This window comes from Mytilus edulis, chromosome 4, assembly GCF_963676685.1.
Source record: "Mytilus edulis chromosome 4, xbMytEdul2.2, whole genome shotgun sequence".
In the NCBI taxonomy this organism is placed as follows: Eukaryota; Metazoa; Mollusca; class Bivalvia; order Mytilida; family Mytilidae; genus Mytilus; species Mytilus edulis.
This window is the reverse complement of record NC_092347.1, coordinates 59280337-59293550: the sequence shown is the minus strand read 5'-3', so window position 1 is coordinate 59293550 and position 13214 is coordinate 59280337. Positions and strand designations below refer to the sequence as shown.

The 13214-nt window shown below is 30.3% G+C and overlaps 1 protein-coding gene across 4 annotated transcripts in view; it reads right to left on the bottom strand.

The window, feature by feature from the left end:
* Positions 1–486: 486 nt before the first annotated feature.
* LOC139520087 (uncharacterized) overlaps positions 487–13214 on the bottom strand; it is an 84496-nt gene continuing 71768 nt past the window's right edge. For all 4 annotated transcript variants that reach the window (XM_071312513.1, XM_071312514.1, XM_071312515.1 and 1 more), the window contains 4 exons: positions 10979–11230; positions 9969–9996; positions 9124–9232; positions 487–7232 (listed from right to left, as the gene is read on the bottom strand). In XM_071312513.1, coding sequence (XP_071168614.1) covers positions 7112–7232; positions 9124–9232; positions 9969–9996; positions 10979–11230 — 510 coding nt within the window. In that variant the 3' untranslated portion in view covers positions 487–7111. The remainder of the gene's footprint in view (positions 7233–9123; positions 9233–9968; positions 9997–10978; positions 11231–13214) is intronic.

Below are 13214 nucleotides of genomic sequence, written 5' to 3'. Positions count from 1 at the left end.
CGGTGTCATTTGGTCTCTTGTGGAGAGTTATCTCATTGGCAATCATACCACGTCTTCTTATTTTCATAATCATTGACCGTGTGGTCTATGGTGCTATGAGCAGTACGGAGATAAACGAAAAGCCCTGAACAGGACTAATGTTGTTCTAGAATCCCCTCTTACACGTTAAATATAACTGAAGTCCCCGAGAGTATTATCAGCTCAGAAGGCAGCACTATAGTACTGATATAATTGATAACAAACCTTTCTCAAATTGTCCGTTTATAAAATATGAAATTATACAGAAACTAAGGTTTCAAATCCCTCATACAGAGTTTACTTTGATAAATTTGGCTATTTTGTATATGCTTTGGGGTGATGTTACTCTTCCACTGATTTGGTTCTTGTACATCCTCGGCTTTCGAATATTCGACTTTGAGCGTTCCTGATGAAAGGGCGTCAGACGCATGAAACTATTAACTTGTTGCTTTAATTTTTCAACACAAATTGTGAAAAGAAAGTTTAATATATATCTAATTATAAAAGATAATACATTTATACCCTCGTAACTACAAAAAAGATCTTGAGATACATGTATACGGTTTCCTTGACAAAAAACCCAACTTTATCATACAATTAGGCTGAAATTCCAGATATGTGTAACATTTCGCTATATACATGTATATATATATTTCTATTCATTATATCGGTCAAAAGTTAGTGTGTTCTTATATAAGAATAGATTTGATTGTTATTTTGTCAATCCAAAGGAAACAACGAATAAAAAATAAAATTTTATAATATTACTTTTCAAATTTTTTTAGATTCATTTTTATTATTCCAATTTACATGGCGGTATCAGTCTTGATTTATCGAACTCGCAAAAAATATTAAGTATAACCGTCAGTTTCTTTCAAAGCAAGTTGACTTTAATAAATAAACTATACACATATAATGCCCCTACTGCATGCATGAATATATTGCCACAAACATTTTTTTTACAGTAAGCAGTTAGAAATGGATATGACTCAAAAACACATTATATATACAATAATAGTGCATTGACTTGACATATCAACGATATAAGGATGAGGCTTAGAAACGGGGAAATGCGAGGCTGCGCCGAGCTATAATTTTCCCCGTTTCGGGCCGAATCCTTATATCGTTGATATGTCAAGTCAATGCACTATTATTGTCTTTATACTGCATTCTAAAAAAAAAAAACATTTTCAATTGTTGTCTAATGCGTTAAGGTTATTTATTTGATTTAAATACTGGGGGAAATCCCCTTTAAAAAGGCCTCACATCATGCTCGCGGAGAAATATACAACACAATGAAATGTACATTTACCTGTTGATACCCACACTCGATTGTGAACGAAAGCGTTTGAGTATGGACTAAAATATCAACCATAAGCATAAAGTATAATGATTTATAGGTTGCAAAAAAAATAAATAAATAATTAATCAATGAAATATGTTTTTCCAATAAATTCAAAATAAACAAGTCGTTCCATGCATCGTTGTATGCATTGGAAACAAAAACAGGTTGAAGAGGTCGTATGAATAATTAATTATTATTTCGGCAACTTCTATTTAAATATTCATGAGGAAAAGTGATATCGGGTCAGTGACTGTATATGACATAGAAATATACAGTCAACGCATTTTGACTGCTCAAATAGAACGAGTGCAGTATAAATGGCCCGTAGTAGTTATGATATTTATATTATATAGGAAATATTACTGTTGTTAATAATATTTCAAGACTTCAAATCTCAAATTTTGCAGGGTTACCAGGAAGTAAAAAAGGTGAATGTTATTAATACAAAATGTACATGTGAGTGTCATTTCCAGTTACAAAATGTTCAAGTTGTCTTGATGGATGTGGGAGTGATGTGACAACAATTACAGAAAACCGTAAATTTTACAAAATGGTGAAGTCTTTATAAATGAATTTTTATTTCATTATGTAACGACAAAAGTAAACGACACAACGTTTTGACCCGGGACATAAACATGACTAACAAGTTAAACATCCTGTCATTTATGGTAAATTTCTGATATCTCCCACTAATAGTATGTGTACTAACACCATGCATAACGTTCTAGCTCGGAAACATAGGAAGTTTTAGTTGGACAAACCATCTATCAAAACTTTAAAGAAAATAAAAATTCTGATAATGTGTTTAACCTTATCTAGTATATGTACAAAAATCATGTACAATATAGATTTAAGCTTGGAAACTGTAGGAGGTTTTTAGCCGGAAAACCATATACCCGGTTTGTCAAAATCAACCAAAATAAAATTAAATCCTGTTATATCTTAAAACTTTAGGGAAAATCAAAATTATGATAATATTCAAATCATTATAATAATATCTTTAACATTTTGTTATTATGGAAATCCTTGATTAAGCAGAAAAAAACCCATGTAACCTATATCTGTATAGGGGTAAAATTATTAGCCATTGACATTTTGTTGCGGGTGCATACATATGCCGTTTGAATTTCAGCTGATGAAAACCTTTATATCAAGAATTTTACATGATAACAGTTCTCTAAATTCTCTTTTGTTAACATACGACTATGTCTATTATAATAAAATTGATGAGAAAATTAAAATAATGATATGAATAAAAGACATTAATAATAATGGTTTATTAAACAAATGGATAGACTAATAAATAAACTATAAATCTTCCTGGATATATTTAGTTAATATACGTCTCATCGAAAACAAATTGTTTGTTTCGATTCGTTTAATTACAGATATATAATATTTGGTCAATACCTAGTTTTGAATTTCGTAAAACAATACATGGGGAATAATACATGGCAAAATCCGTATCATATGTCGTATCATCCCGAGACACCTATATCAGCCCAAGGGCCTTTAGGCCCAAGGGATGATATTGGTCGAGAGTGATACGGCATGTGATACGGATATTGCCATGTTTTATACTCTTTATCATATATTTCAACAGGAGAGTATTATATTATATGAATTGTTTTCTGATCCATAGTACTGGGTAACCTTCAGTTCTACATTTTGTCTTGTTTTAAAAGCCCTTTAAAAACTGCTCAATTACTTATCCGAAGCACCTGGGTTACATTACAATTTGCGTGCTGTTCATTGTATTTTTTTGTGTGTTTTGTATTTTTCATAGTTGCATTTAGTGTTCCAAAAAATATGAAAACTTGACGTTCGTGACGTCACATACCAATCAATGAAGTTGTTCAATAAATTGCGTCACGCCCGAATGACCGTTCATTTTGGACCCATTTTGAGAAAAATTATGGCAAGCCGTTCTCGTCAAAACTATGTTTAAACCCTTTTTTCGAAAAAAAATACACACTGAGAATTAAAAACCTAAAATAACACACTGAGAAATCAAAATTACACACTGAGATTTAAAAAAATAAAAAACACACACTGAGAATTCAAAATTACACACTGAGATTTTAAAAAGACACACTGAGATGAAATAAACTGAAAAACACACACTGAGAATTGTTAATTACACACTGAGATTTCAACAATACACACTGAGATTAATATGCAAATTACTAATGAATATTCATGAGATGAATAATTCAACAGATTCATATCTTGATCTCAAGAACTCTTGTCATTATAATGAAATGCGATTCCTTCAACCAACATTCGTTATAAAATTCAAGACTTAACATCGCTCATACTCATAAGTTTGTTGCCTATAATTCAGATCATTACTACCAGTAATAAAACATGTGTCCCTTTTCAAAAGTCTTTCAACTGTTTCCCTGATTTCGCTAGTTAATCTTTCATATTTTTGTTACGTTTATATACTATAATAGACACTTGAGTAAAAATTTCACTGCATTCTTTTGCAGATTGTTCCAATGTTTTCTTATAATTTTAATAAAGTTTTTCACCATTTGGTTATATTTTTTAATAAGAGTAAGTGGGTATTTTTCTTGTTCTTGTATTTCTAAAGTTTTTTTTATTAATAATTTGGAACCAATTCGAAGGACTAACGAGTTCTGTCCCCTTGTTGTTTTAAGCTTGTAATAGATTCAGATTAAGTATGATAATTAGATATTTGCGCATAAAAAGTGCGCACAAATCTCAGTGTGTAATTTTAAATTCTCAGTGTGTAATTTTAAATTCTCAGTGTGTAATTTCAAATTCTCAGTGTGTGTTTTCAGTTTATTTATTCTCATTGTGTCTTTTTGAAATCTCAGTGTGTAATTTTCAATTCTCAGTGTGTAATTTTCAATTCTCAGTGTGCGTTTTTCATTTTTGTAATCTCAGTGCGTCTTTATGAAATCTCAGTGTGTAATTTTTAATTCTCAGTGTGTTATCTTCAATTCTCAGTGTGTAATTTTCAATTCTCAGTAAGCTTTTTGAAGTTTTTAAATCTCAGTGTGCTTTGTTGTAATTCTCAGTGTGTAAATTTTTCGAAAAATGGTTTAAACATAGTTTTGACGAGAACGGCTTGCCATAGAAAAATCATTTCTTAAGCTTAAAGAAATAAAAACTGACTTTATGTAAAAAAAAAAATAATAAAAAAAATTAGGAGTGTGATAAAGTGTGTGATAAAGGGTATGATAAAGGGTGCGCATCAAAGTTGCGCGATATGGATTGAACAACAGGCTATTTATCCAATATTCCAAACTACTGTATCTAAAATGATAATATTAAAAAAAGTAAAACTCAATGGAAAGATAGCATTTTGTTGCAAAACCTTAGGAAGCAAGTCATTTTGAGGAAAAATATTTCTTAAGCTTACATATTAAATAAAAACTGACTTTATGAAAAAGAAATTAATAAAAAAAAATTAGGGGTGTCATAAAGGATAGGAGTGTCATAAAGGGTATGCTAAAGGGTGCGCATCAAAGTTGCGCGATATGGATTAAACAGCAGGCTATTTATCAAATATTCAAAACTACTGTATCTACTAATAAATATATGATAAATGTATATAATTAAAAATATGATAATATTAAAAAAAAGAGTAAAACTCAATGGAAAGATAGCATTTTGTTGCAAAATCTTCGGAAGCAAGTCATTTTTTACCTTGACCATTTCGTACATCTGCCAGTTTGTACCCAAATTTGCCTTTCATACCCAACATTTACCATTTTGTACACACAATAATATCAATTTCGTAGCCATGATAATATCAATTTCGTAACCACGATAATATCAATTTCGTACCCTATGGGCCAAATGCATCTACCATCTCATACCTAATGGACTTAATACATGTTAACTATTTCATTCACTTATTTAGGAATATAACATTAATAAAATTATAGCAATAGACTAAGACCCCCTTCACGCTAGGAAATTTTTATTCATTTTAACTTGAAAGGTTCACTTTAGATCGGTTTAAGGGCTAATAAAACGCTTAGAATCGATCTTCAATCGGTCTAAACTAAAACACCAAAAGAGGTAGTTTAGTTTGAATCGATCTAAAGTAAACCGATATTACTTTAAATGTGCACGCAGAGATCGGGTTTAACTAGTACGATTAAATCGAAAATAACGTATGCGCATGTATAGCGGCAAAACTATCTCAGAGGTTCGTTGTTTAACCCATATTTCTGTGTTATTAAAGGACCTTTAAAACAAACTGAAAACATATTGTCTTCGCCGTAGCATAAATTTGCAAAATCTGTGTCTTCTTTTCTTATGTTGATTTTTTTTGCAGGAACCGCAGTATTTCCGGCGTCGTGTTGTAACTTCGTTGCTACAGCTATTTTTTTTTTCAAAATTCAAGAAAACTGCGATAACACCAATATCAAAATTTAACTTGTGATTCAAGAGAAACAATAACTTTATCCATTTTTTTCAAGTGTGTGTATCAGTGTATCAACACATGAATTTGATAAATCAGTTCTATTTATAAACAATGTTTACAGTTTTACGGGTAAAAAGGTTAGATCGATTGCGTTTTTAATTGTAGTGTGAACGCAGTGGTTTAGATTAGACCGATAGAGATCGTTATGATTAAAGATAATGTGAACGATTACTGGTTTTATGTAGATCGGTTCAAATTAGATCGATAAAAAAAAAATGCTAGTGTGAACGGGGTCTAACAATTTTATAAAGACCGATAATTGGTTTGATTAAGCAGCACTGGGAAACTTCAATAGTGTTGTTAACACTTTGTTCGTTTACAGGATTTGTTATGCAACTGTTTTCTAGTTATAAATATTTGTTTTTGTCTGGCGTATTAAATTTTAAATTTGGTACCTTTTGTTAGCTCCTATTCGTGTGTTTCTTTGTCCTATATGTTCTCCCATTTATTTGTCTTGTAGCCCTGTCATGTAATGTTGTCATTTTAATGTTATATTTAACATTGGTAGCCATAAAAGCGGAGGTTTGGCATGCCACAAAACTAGTTTCAAACCACAATTTTTTTCTTAAAATGTCCTGTGCCAAGTCCGGAAAATGGCCATTGTTATATTATAGTTCGTTTCTATGAGTGTTACATTTTAATGTTGTGTTTCTGTTGTGTCGTAGTTCTCCTCTTATAATTGATGTGTTTGGCTTTGTTTTTGTTTGTAACCCGGATTTATTTTTTTCTCAATCCATTTATGAATTTCGAACAGCAGTATACTACTGTTGCCTTTATTTTTGTCAGGACATGCAGTTTAAAGTGACACAAGGACTATACGTCTATGAACTTTTTCACCCAGACATCTTACACATGAAAAATCTTCCATGAGTACGAATTAGCATACATATAAATACATCATCAATGAGGTACGAAATGACATACATGTAAATCGTCCATGGGGTAAGAAAAAGCATACATAAAAACTTACAAGATGTACTAAATGACATACATTACAGTTTTCCATGAGGTACGAAATGGTATACATGTTAATATACCATGAGGTATATGATGGTCATGGTACTAAATGGTCAAAGTACGAAATTGATTTTGCCAGGGTACGTAATTATGGGTACGAAATGGTAAGGGTACGAAATGACTACAATTCAAATCTGCAATTATCATGATATAGAAAAAACGGTTCAATTGTCATAGAATTCTTTATAAACGACATGAATGTTAACATCCATTTTTTTTAATTGGTTGCACTGTTTTTGCTGTTGGATTCTTCATGAACCTTTACTCTACTTTACTTTAAACAGTTCTACTGGTGTTCTAGATCTATTATCATCTGCATGATTCTCTAGTTTTTCAAACATTGACTGTCGTCCATTTTTTTCTTCCTTCTCAGCATTTATCCTTTTCCTGTAAATAACAAATGTTTAATGATTATTTTTTTTTATTATCCCATATGGAATTAATCATAATGATAACTAATTTTATATTTTAGTGATATATTATGACAATATTTTGGTCATAATTGATGTCTCTGCAGTGATTCTTGAAGAATAAATATATCAAAAAAACTTTCAAGAGCAAAAATCAAATCACCGATATATTATAAAAAGATTGATTTTGCAAACCAAATCGTTTGGGACACAGGTTGTGTACTGTTATATTTTGCAGTATGTTTAGTCTAATGGCCAAGCTGGTCTGCCAGTTAAGTTTAGACAATTTACTGATAAATTCTGATACATTAACTGTGTAAACAACAGAATGGGAATATGTAACACAAATATTGTGAATATTTCATTTCTTTTTAAAATTCAACATTAAATTCACATTAGTTCAGTTTTTGAGATACATTTATTATCTTTTCCTTATGTTAACTTCCCTTTTATAAATTTTGAAAAAAGAGAAAGATCTAAACATGTACTTTACTTTGTTCGATTTTCAATAAAATGTGAGATTGATTTGAGGGGTATCATGTCCATGTTTTGATATGCATACTTATCATCGTTGCAGAAGATTCTTAAATTAACAAACAGCTGAAAATGATTATAGAATTTCACTCAGTAACACTTTTCAACTATCAGATAAATTATAATAATAACCTAAGAGGAACAACTCTGAGATTTTACCCAACTTAGATAATTTTTACGTCTTTATATAGGTTACATTTCTGTAAATATAGACAAGGCAATTTCCTATTATGGCTAAAACTGCACCAATATCTTAGGATGAAATCATTAGCTCATGTGCAATACTATTTTTTTTAAATGACAAAATATACATAAAAATCTTGTACTACCCCTCACTCCGCTTTGAGTCTTCCTCAGAATTCAAGGCGGCCGCTATCCATGTTTATTTATACTGGTAATATTCCCAAGTAAAGTCTCTATGAGATGAAATATAGAGATTATATCTGGGAACAAAAACAAATCTATAAATATTATATATCTCCTAAAAAAAAATCGTGGTTTGTGTAACAGCTGATTTTACAAAGAGCAACCTATAAACGTGAAATAATGCACATACAACCAAGAAAAGATTTTAACTTCCTGTAAAACAAAGTAGATTTAAGGGCATACGATACAGTTACAGGGGAGGTTATGACGTTAAATGTTATTTTCGAAACGTCAAGAAGTCAAAAAAGTGACATATCGGGGAAAGATGCATTTTGGACTAATTTTTATCATTCATACTGATTTAACTTGAAAACGATTTCATGGACCCCCTTTTTTAAATGACATAAGGTTTGATTATGTATTTAGAATATTTATTCCAATTTTTATGAAAAAGTAACTGATATTTTTGTTAAATTAGAATAAAATACAGCAAAAAATGCAGTTCTTTTTCTAAAATCGTGATACTTTGATAAAAACCAATCATTTTAAAGAATTGTTAAACAAACTTAGAGCATACTTTTGTAAAGAAGATTTTCTAAATGTTTGTACAAAAGTCCTGGTTTTTTTTAATATATCTTTTTAGTAAATGTTAAAAGTTTCGATACCATTTTAATAAATGTTTAAAATTTCGATACCATTAAGTAGTACATGGAAGTATATTTTTTATTACAAATTTGAATTGACTAGTTGAAAAATAGTTTGTTTGCAAATTTTCGTAAAAAAGCACCGTGTGATGCAACCTGTTTCATATGTCCTTAATATGTATTTACATAGTTCTAAAGCTCTGACATATCGTATCAATCCAAAGATGTATACTCTATTTGAAGATGCTGTTGGAATGTTGCATATTATAATTTCTAAAAATTTACGTATACAGTCATAACCATTGACATCTCATTTATACTCACAGTGATTTTTTATGTTTTACTCTGTAGATAATAACAACCAAAACAATCAGTATAATTCCAAGTACAACTCCAAGAGTTACACCTATTGTTACGTAGATTTTATTATTATCTGAAAGAAATTAAGAAAAAAATATCAACACCTCTTTCTATCTTCGATTCAACCAATCATTGCTCATATTCCTAAATATACCTCATGTTTGGATGAGAAATAAAAAAATGCCAATTTGAGTCTTTGCGTTGACTGGACTTCTGACTGAACAAAACTGATGGCACATTATGACTATATATAATGCATTAAACCGACATGAAGTAATATATGTAAGATTTAAGCAACAGCCTAGTTCTTTGGAAAAATATTTTGGCTAATCAACAGAAAATACAAAAGTCGCACAATATTTTTTGTCAGCACGCAAATAATTACGAAATGTTTGAGTCTTCCAATGACTTTGTGTGTCGCCAGTCGTGTTCAAATTATATATTAAGAAATCTATCAGATCAAACATTAAAAAGCAGGTTGATAAATTCGTGTCCTGAATACGAATCTATATCTATTAGTTTGGTCGAATTCCGTCAAGCTGTTTTTAAGGAGCTAAAGATTTATATAAACAGTGACGCGGACTACGTAGAGGATAAAAGATTTCCCGTTGTGATGTTAATGGCAGCTGCACAAAAACGCACTATCGGTGTAGATATTTTGTGCTTTTATTTTGGCTCTGGTTACCAAACACATAATTCATTGTTTTATTAGGACATCTTAAGTATCACTACTTTATTTTGAATAGATTGAATAAGTTTGAAAATCCAATCGGTGTCTTTAAAAGAGTAATCTAAATATCAAAGCTTACCGTCTTTATTGCTTTGTTTACATCTTTCCTGAAATTGGAAATCGATTATTCTGTGAAATTGTTTCAGACATTTTTTTGGCATACAGTTAATACGAAAAAGTTGAACTAAAGACTATTTAATGAAACTCTTAATGGAACAACATTAAAAGAAAATTGCGCTATTCCATTCGTAGAATATTTATTTCATTGGAACAACAATTTTCTATGTTCAACAAAAATACATCTCTTGAGGTCTATATGGATGGTTTTTAATATAACAAAACTAACTATTGACGAAAAACGTGTTTTCTTTTACCAATGAAAATATTGGTTTTGACGAAAATAGAAAAAAACAACGGTTCTAGAAATACATTTCCCCCTCGAAATCAAATGATCCATTGCAACACATTTAGTATTCAAATCGAATATTGAGATACCATCTTACAAATGTGAATGGCTCTCAATTTACACTTTATTCACTTAATTAACATGTATTGTATTTGTAAATAATTTCTTCTGCGTCATGTACAATGAGCATGACATATACAAATTGCATCAATTTTTAATTATACAATAAAAGTTCGGCATATCTAATGAAATATTTCACCTGTTACAGGATCTGACATGTAAAAGATGTTGTCTACCTTGGATACGACGGACACGGCGGATATCGCATGCGGAGTATGTATTGAGCATTGAAGCACTCGGGATAACACTCAATCTTTAGGGTTAGGAGTCATAAATTAAATTATAATTAAAATGATTTGTTTCTTACTTAAACATACTCTGGTATTATGTAAAATGTTTTATCATTTGTAAGATTGTTTTGATATGTTGTTTTAACGTATTTGATATTGAAATTACTTATTTAAGTTTCTATCTAGAATAAGCCATTTGATGCAATCAATAAATACACCCAAACCGTGAATAATAATTTTTTTTTTATGAAAGACAAACAAGCAGTGAATGCTGACTAGTGCTATTTCCTTGTGAATGAAGAACTTATAATGTAAGTATAGAATATATCATACCAAAGCAACACAAGTTACTGATGTTGAGTTACACGTGAAACAATTTTCGTCATACACAATCATGTTGAAAGATTCTCCAAAATTACTGCCGTCATTTGACAAGCTAATTTCATATCCTTCTGGTGAATGCATTGACTCGGTAGATCTTTTACGTCTTGATATCTTAAGCGGTACAGTTACCATGAACAAATGCCGATATTCTGCAGTGGCCGTTTCATTTCCAGAGGTGTAGACTGTACCATTTTCGGTAATCTAAATGTAGATACACATCAACACACTTTATATATAACGTTTAAATGAAAAAAGGCAGTGAAAAAACGTAATATTTTCTCTCTCTCTTAAACACTTCATTGAATACATATACGATTATACCGCCTGAAAAATTCGCCTATCCAACTAACATTTTAATCGACCAACTTTTGTTCTCTAAATAAAATTGAAAAGTTATCTTAGGCCACACCAATTTAATTTCTTGTTCTACGGATTTTTGGTCTCCAAAATTTGGGGCGAGCGAGCGATTTGAAAATTTTAATAAAAAAATATTTAATTTGCAAATTTTTGAGGCGAAACTTGAAAAGTAAAGGCGAGCGATTATAATTTTGTTTGTAAACATAAAATAATAGATTTTGACAATATTAAAACTTGATTTATCACTTGTATTTTGACATTTCTTTAATTTCTGAAGTATTTTTTCCCTGTTCACCAAGAAATAATTAAATCTCGTCTATGTATGTGTGACTGACAATGAGACAATTCTCCATCCAAGTCATAATCAGTTTGGGGGCAACCCCTTAATGTTATAAATATCCCTTTTACATGTTTTAAGAGGGATCAATATAAGTTATAATATATTTGTTTGTACAAAAGGGCTCATATGTTCTCATAGAACTGTATATCAATCTGGTATTAAATGGTCAAAACATGTCCAAGAAATTAGTAATATTCCTGGACTTTAACCATGTTAACACATTTACTTTAACAGGGAATAGAGAATATAAGTAAGGGGGAAAGAAACCAATTTTTTGTTCTTCACGGAAATACCCGCTGTTATAACTTTTTATCGGAGCACTCCAGGTTTCATGCTGAAATAAATATTCTCACAGATATTTACACAGTGTGGTGGGGTGCTTTTATGTTTAAAATCGTTATATACAGGTTAGACTGTGATTTAACAATGATGATATCTTTTTTATAATATTTACAACAACAAAAAACGGTGCGGGAAATGGACATGATTACAATTCCGGATGCGGGAAGCGGGAATATAAAAAAAATAAAAAAATTCTGTTTTGAAAAAAATAGGTGCGGGCGGGTCCGTCGAACAAGGGATCAAATTGGTGTGGCCTTACATTTATGTATAAATTATAGCCATTTGGACATTTCCGACAATTTGTAACAGGGTAATATGCAAACTTTTAACGGCATTTAAAAAAATTACATATTATGTCAATTTAATTTCGTTTAAATCATGATCGAATATTAAGACTACCCCAGAAGGTTTATGTTTTGCTTATTCCTAGAAATTTCAGTCTGGAATCAATTTGCAAAATGATCTCGATGATTAATTTCCTAAATAAATATTGCTGTTTTGAAGTTTTCACCCATTTTATACAATTAAATATAAGAACTGTAAGGCTTTTAGAATCTCGTTGTCAGAGGTCACATGTTTCGGCTTTATTTATTTCAAAATAGCACGTTAACTTTATCGGTTTATTTTGAATTGTACTATTATGTCTGACTTCATATAAAAATAACATTTTTTCCCAGATTTGGATTATACATTGTATATCCTATGATCGCTCCTACAGCTGATGCAATTATTAAATGGATATTGAGTTTATTTAACCTGCTTTTTAAACATTTATCAAAGATAGATATTCCGATGATCACTAATGAAGAAGCATTCCTGATTAATATTTTAATATTGTAGTTGATATTTAATTTTATTTGGGTTTTGAATAAAATAACCAAATTAATACTAATCAATCATGTTTCTATTTTCGATTAATAAAGATAATTGAAATAAATGAACAGATTTGTTTTTTGAATTTAAGTAATATGGAATATTAACAATATGAAAGAACTAAGTAAAAGGGGATGTCAAAAAGTGTAGAACTACAGTTTACCATGCAACACATCAAAATTTCTCTAATTAATGTCTATTGGTTGTTGTTATCTTTAAAAGAATTATTCGATCGAAACACTTTTTTGTAACATTACTTGTTGTTATATTATA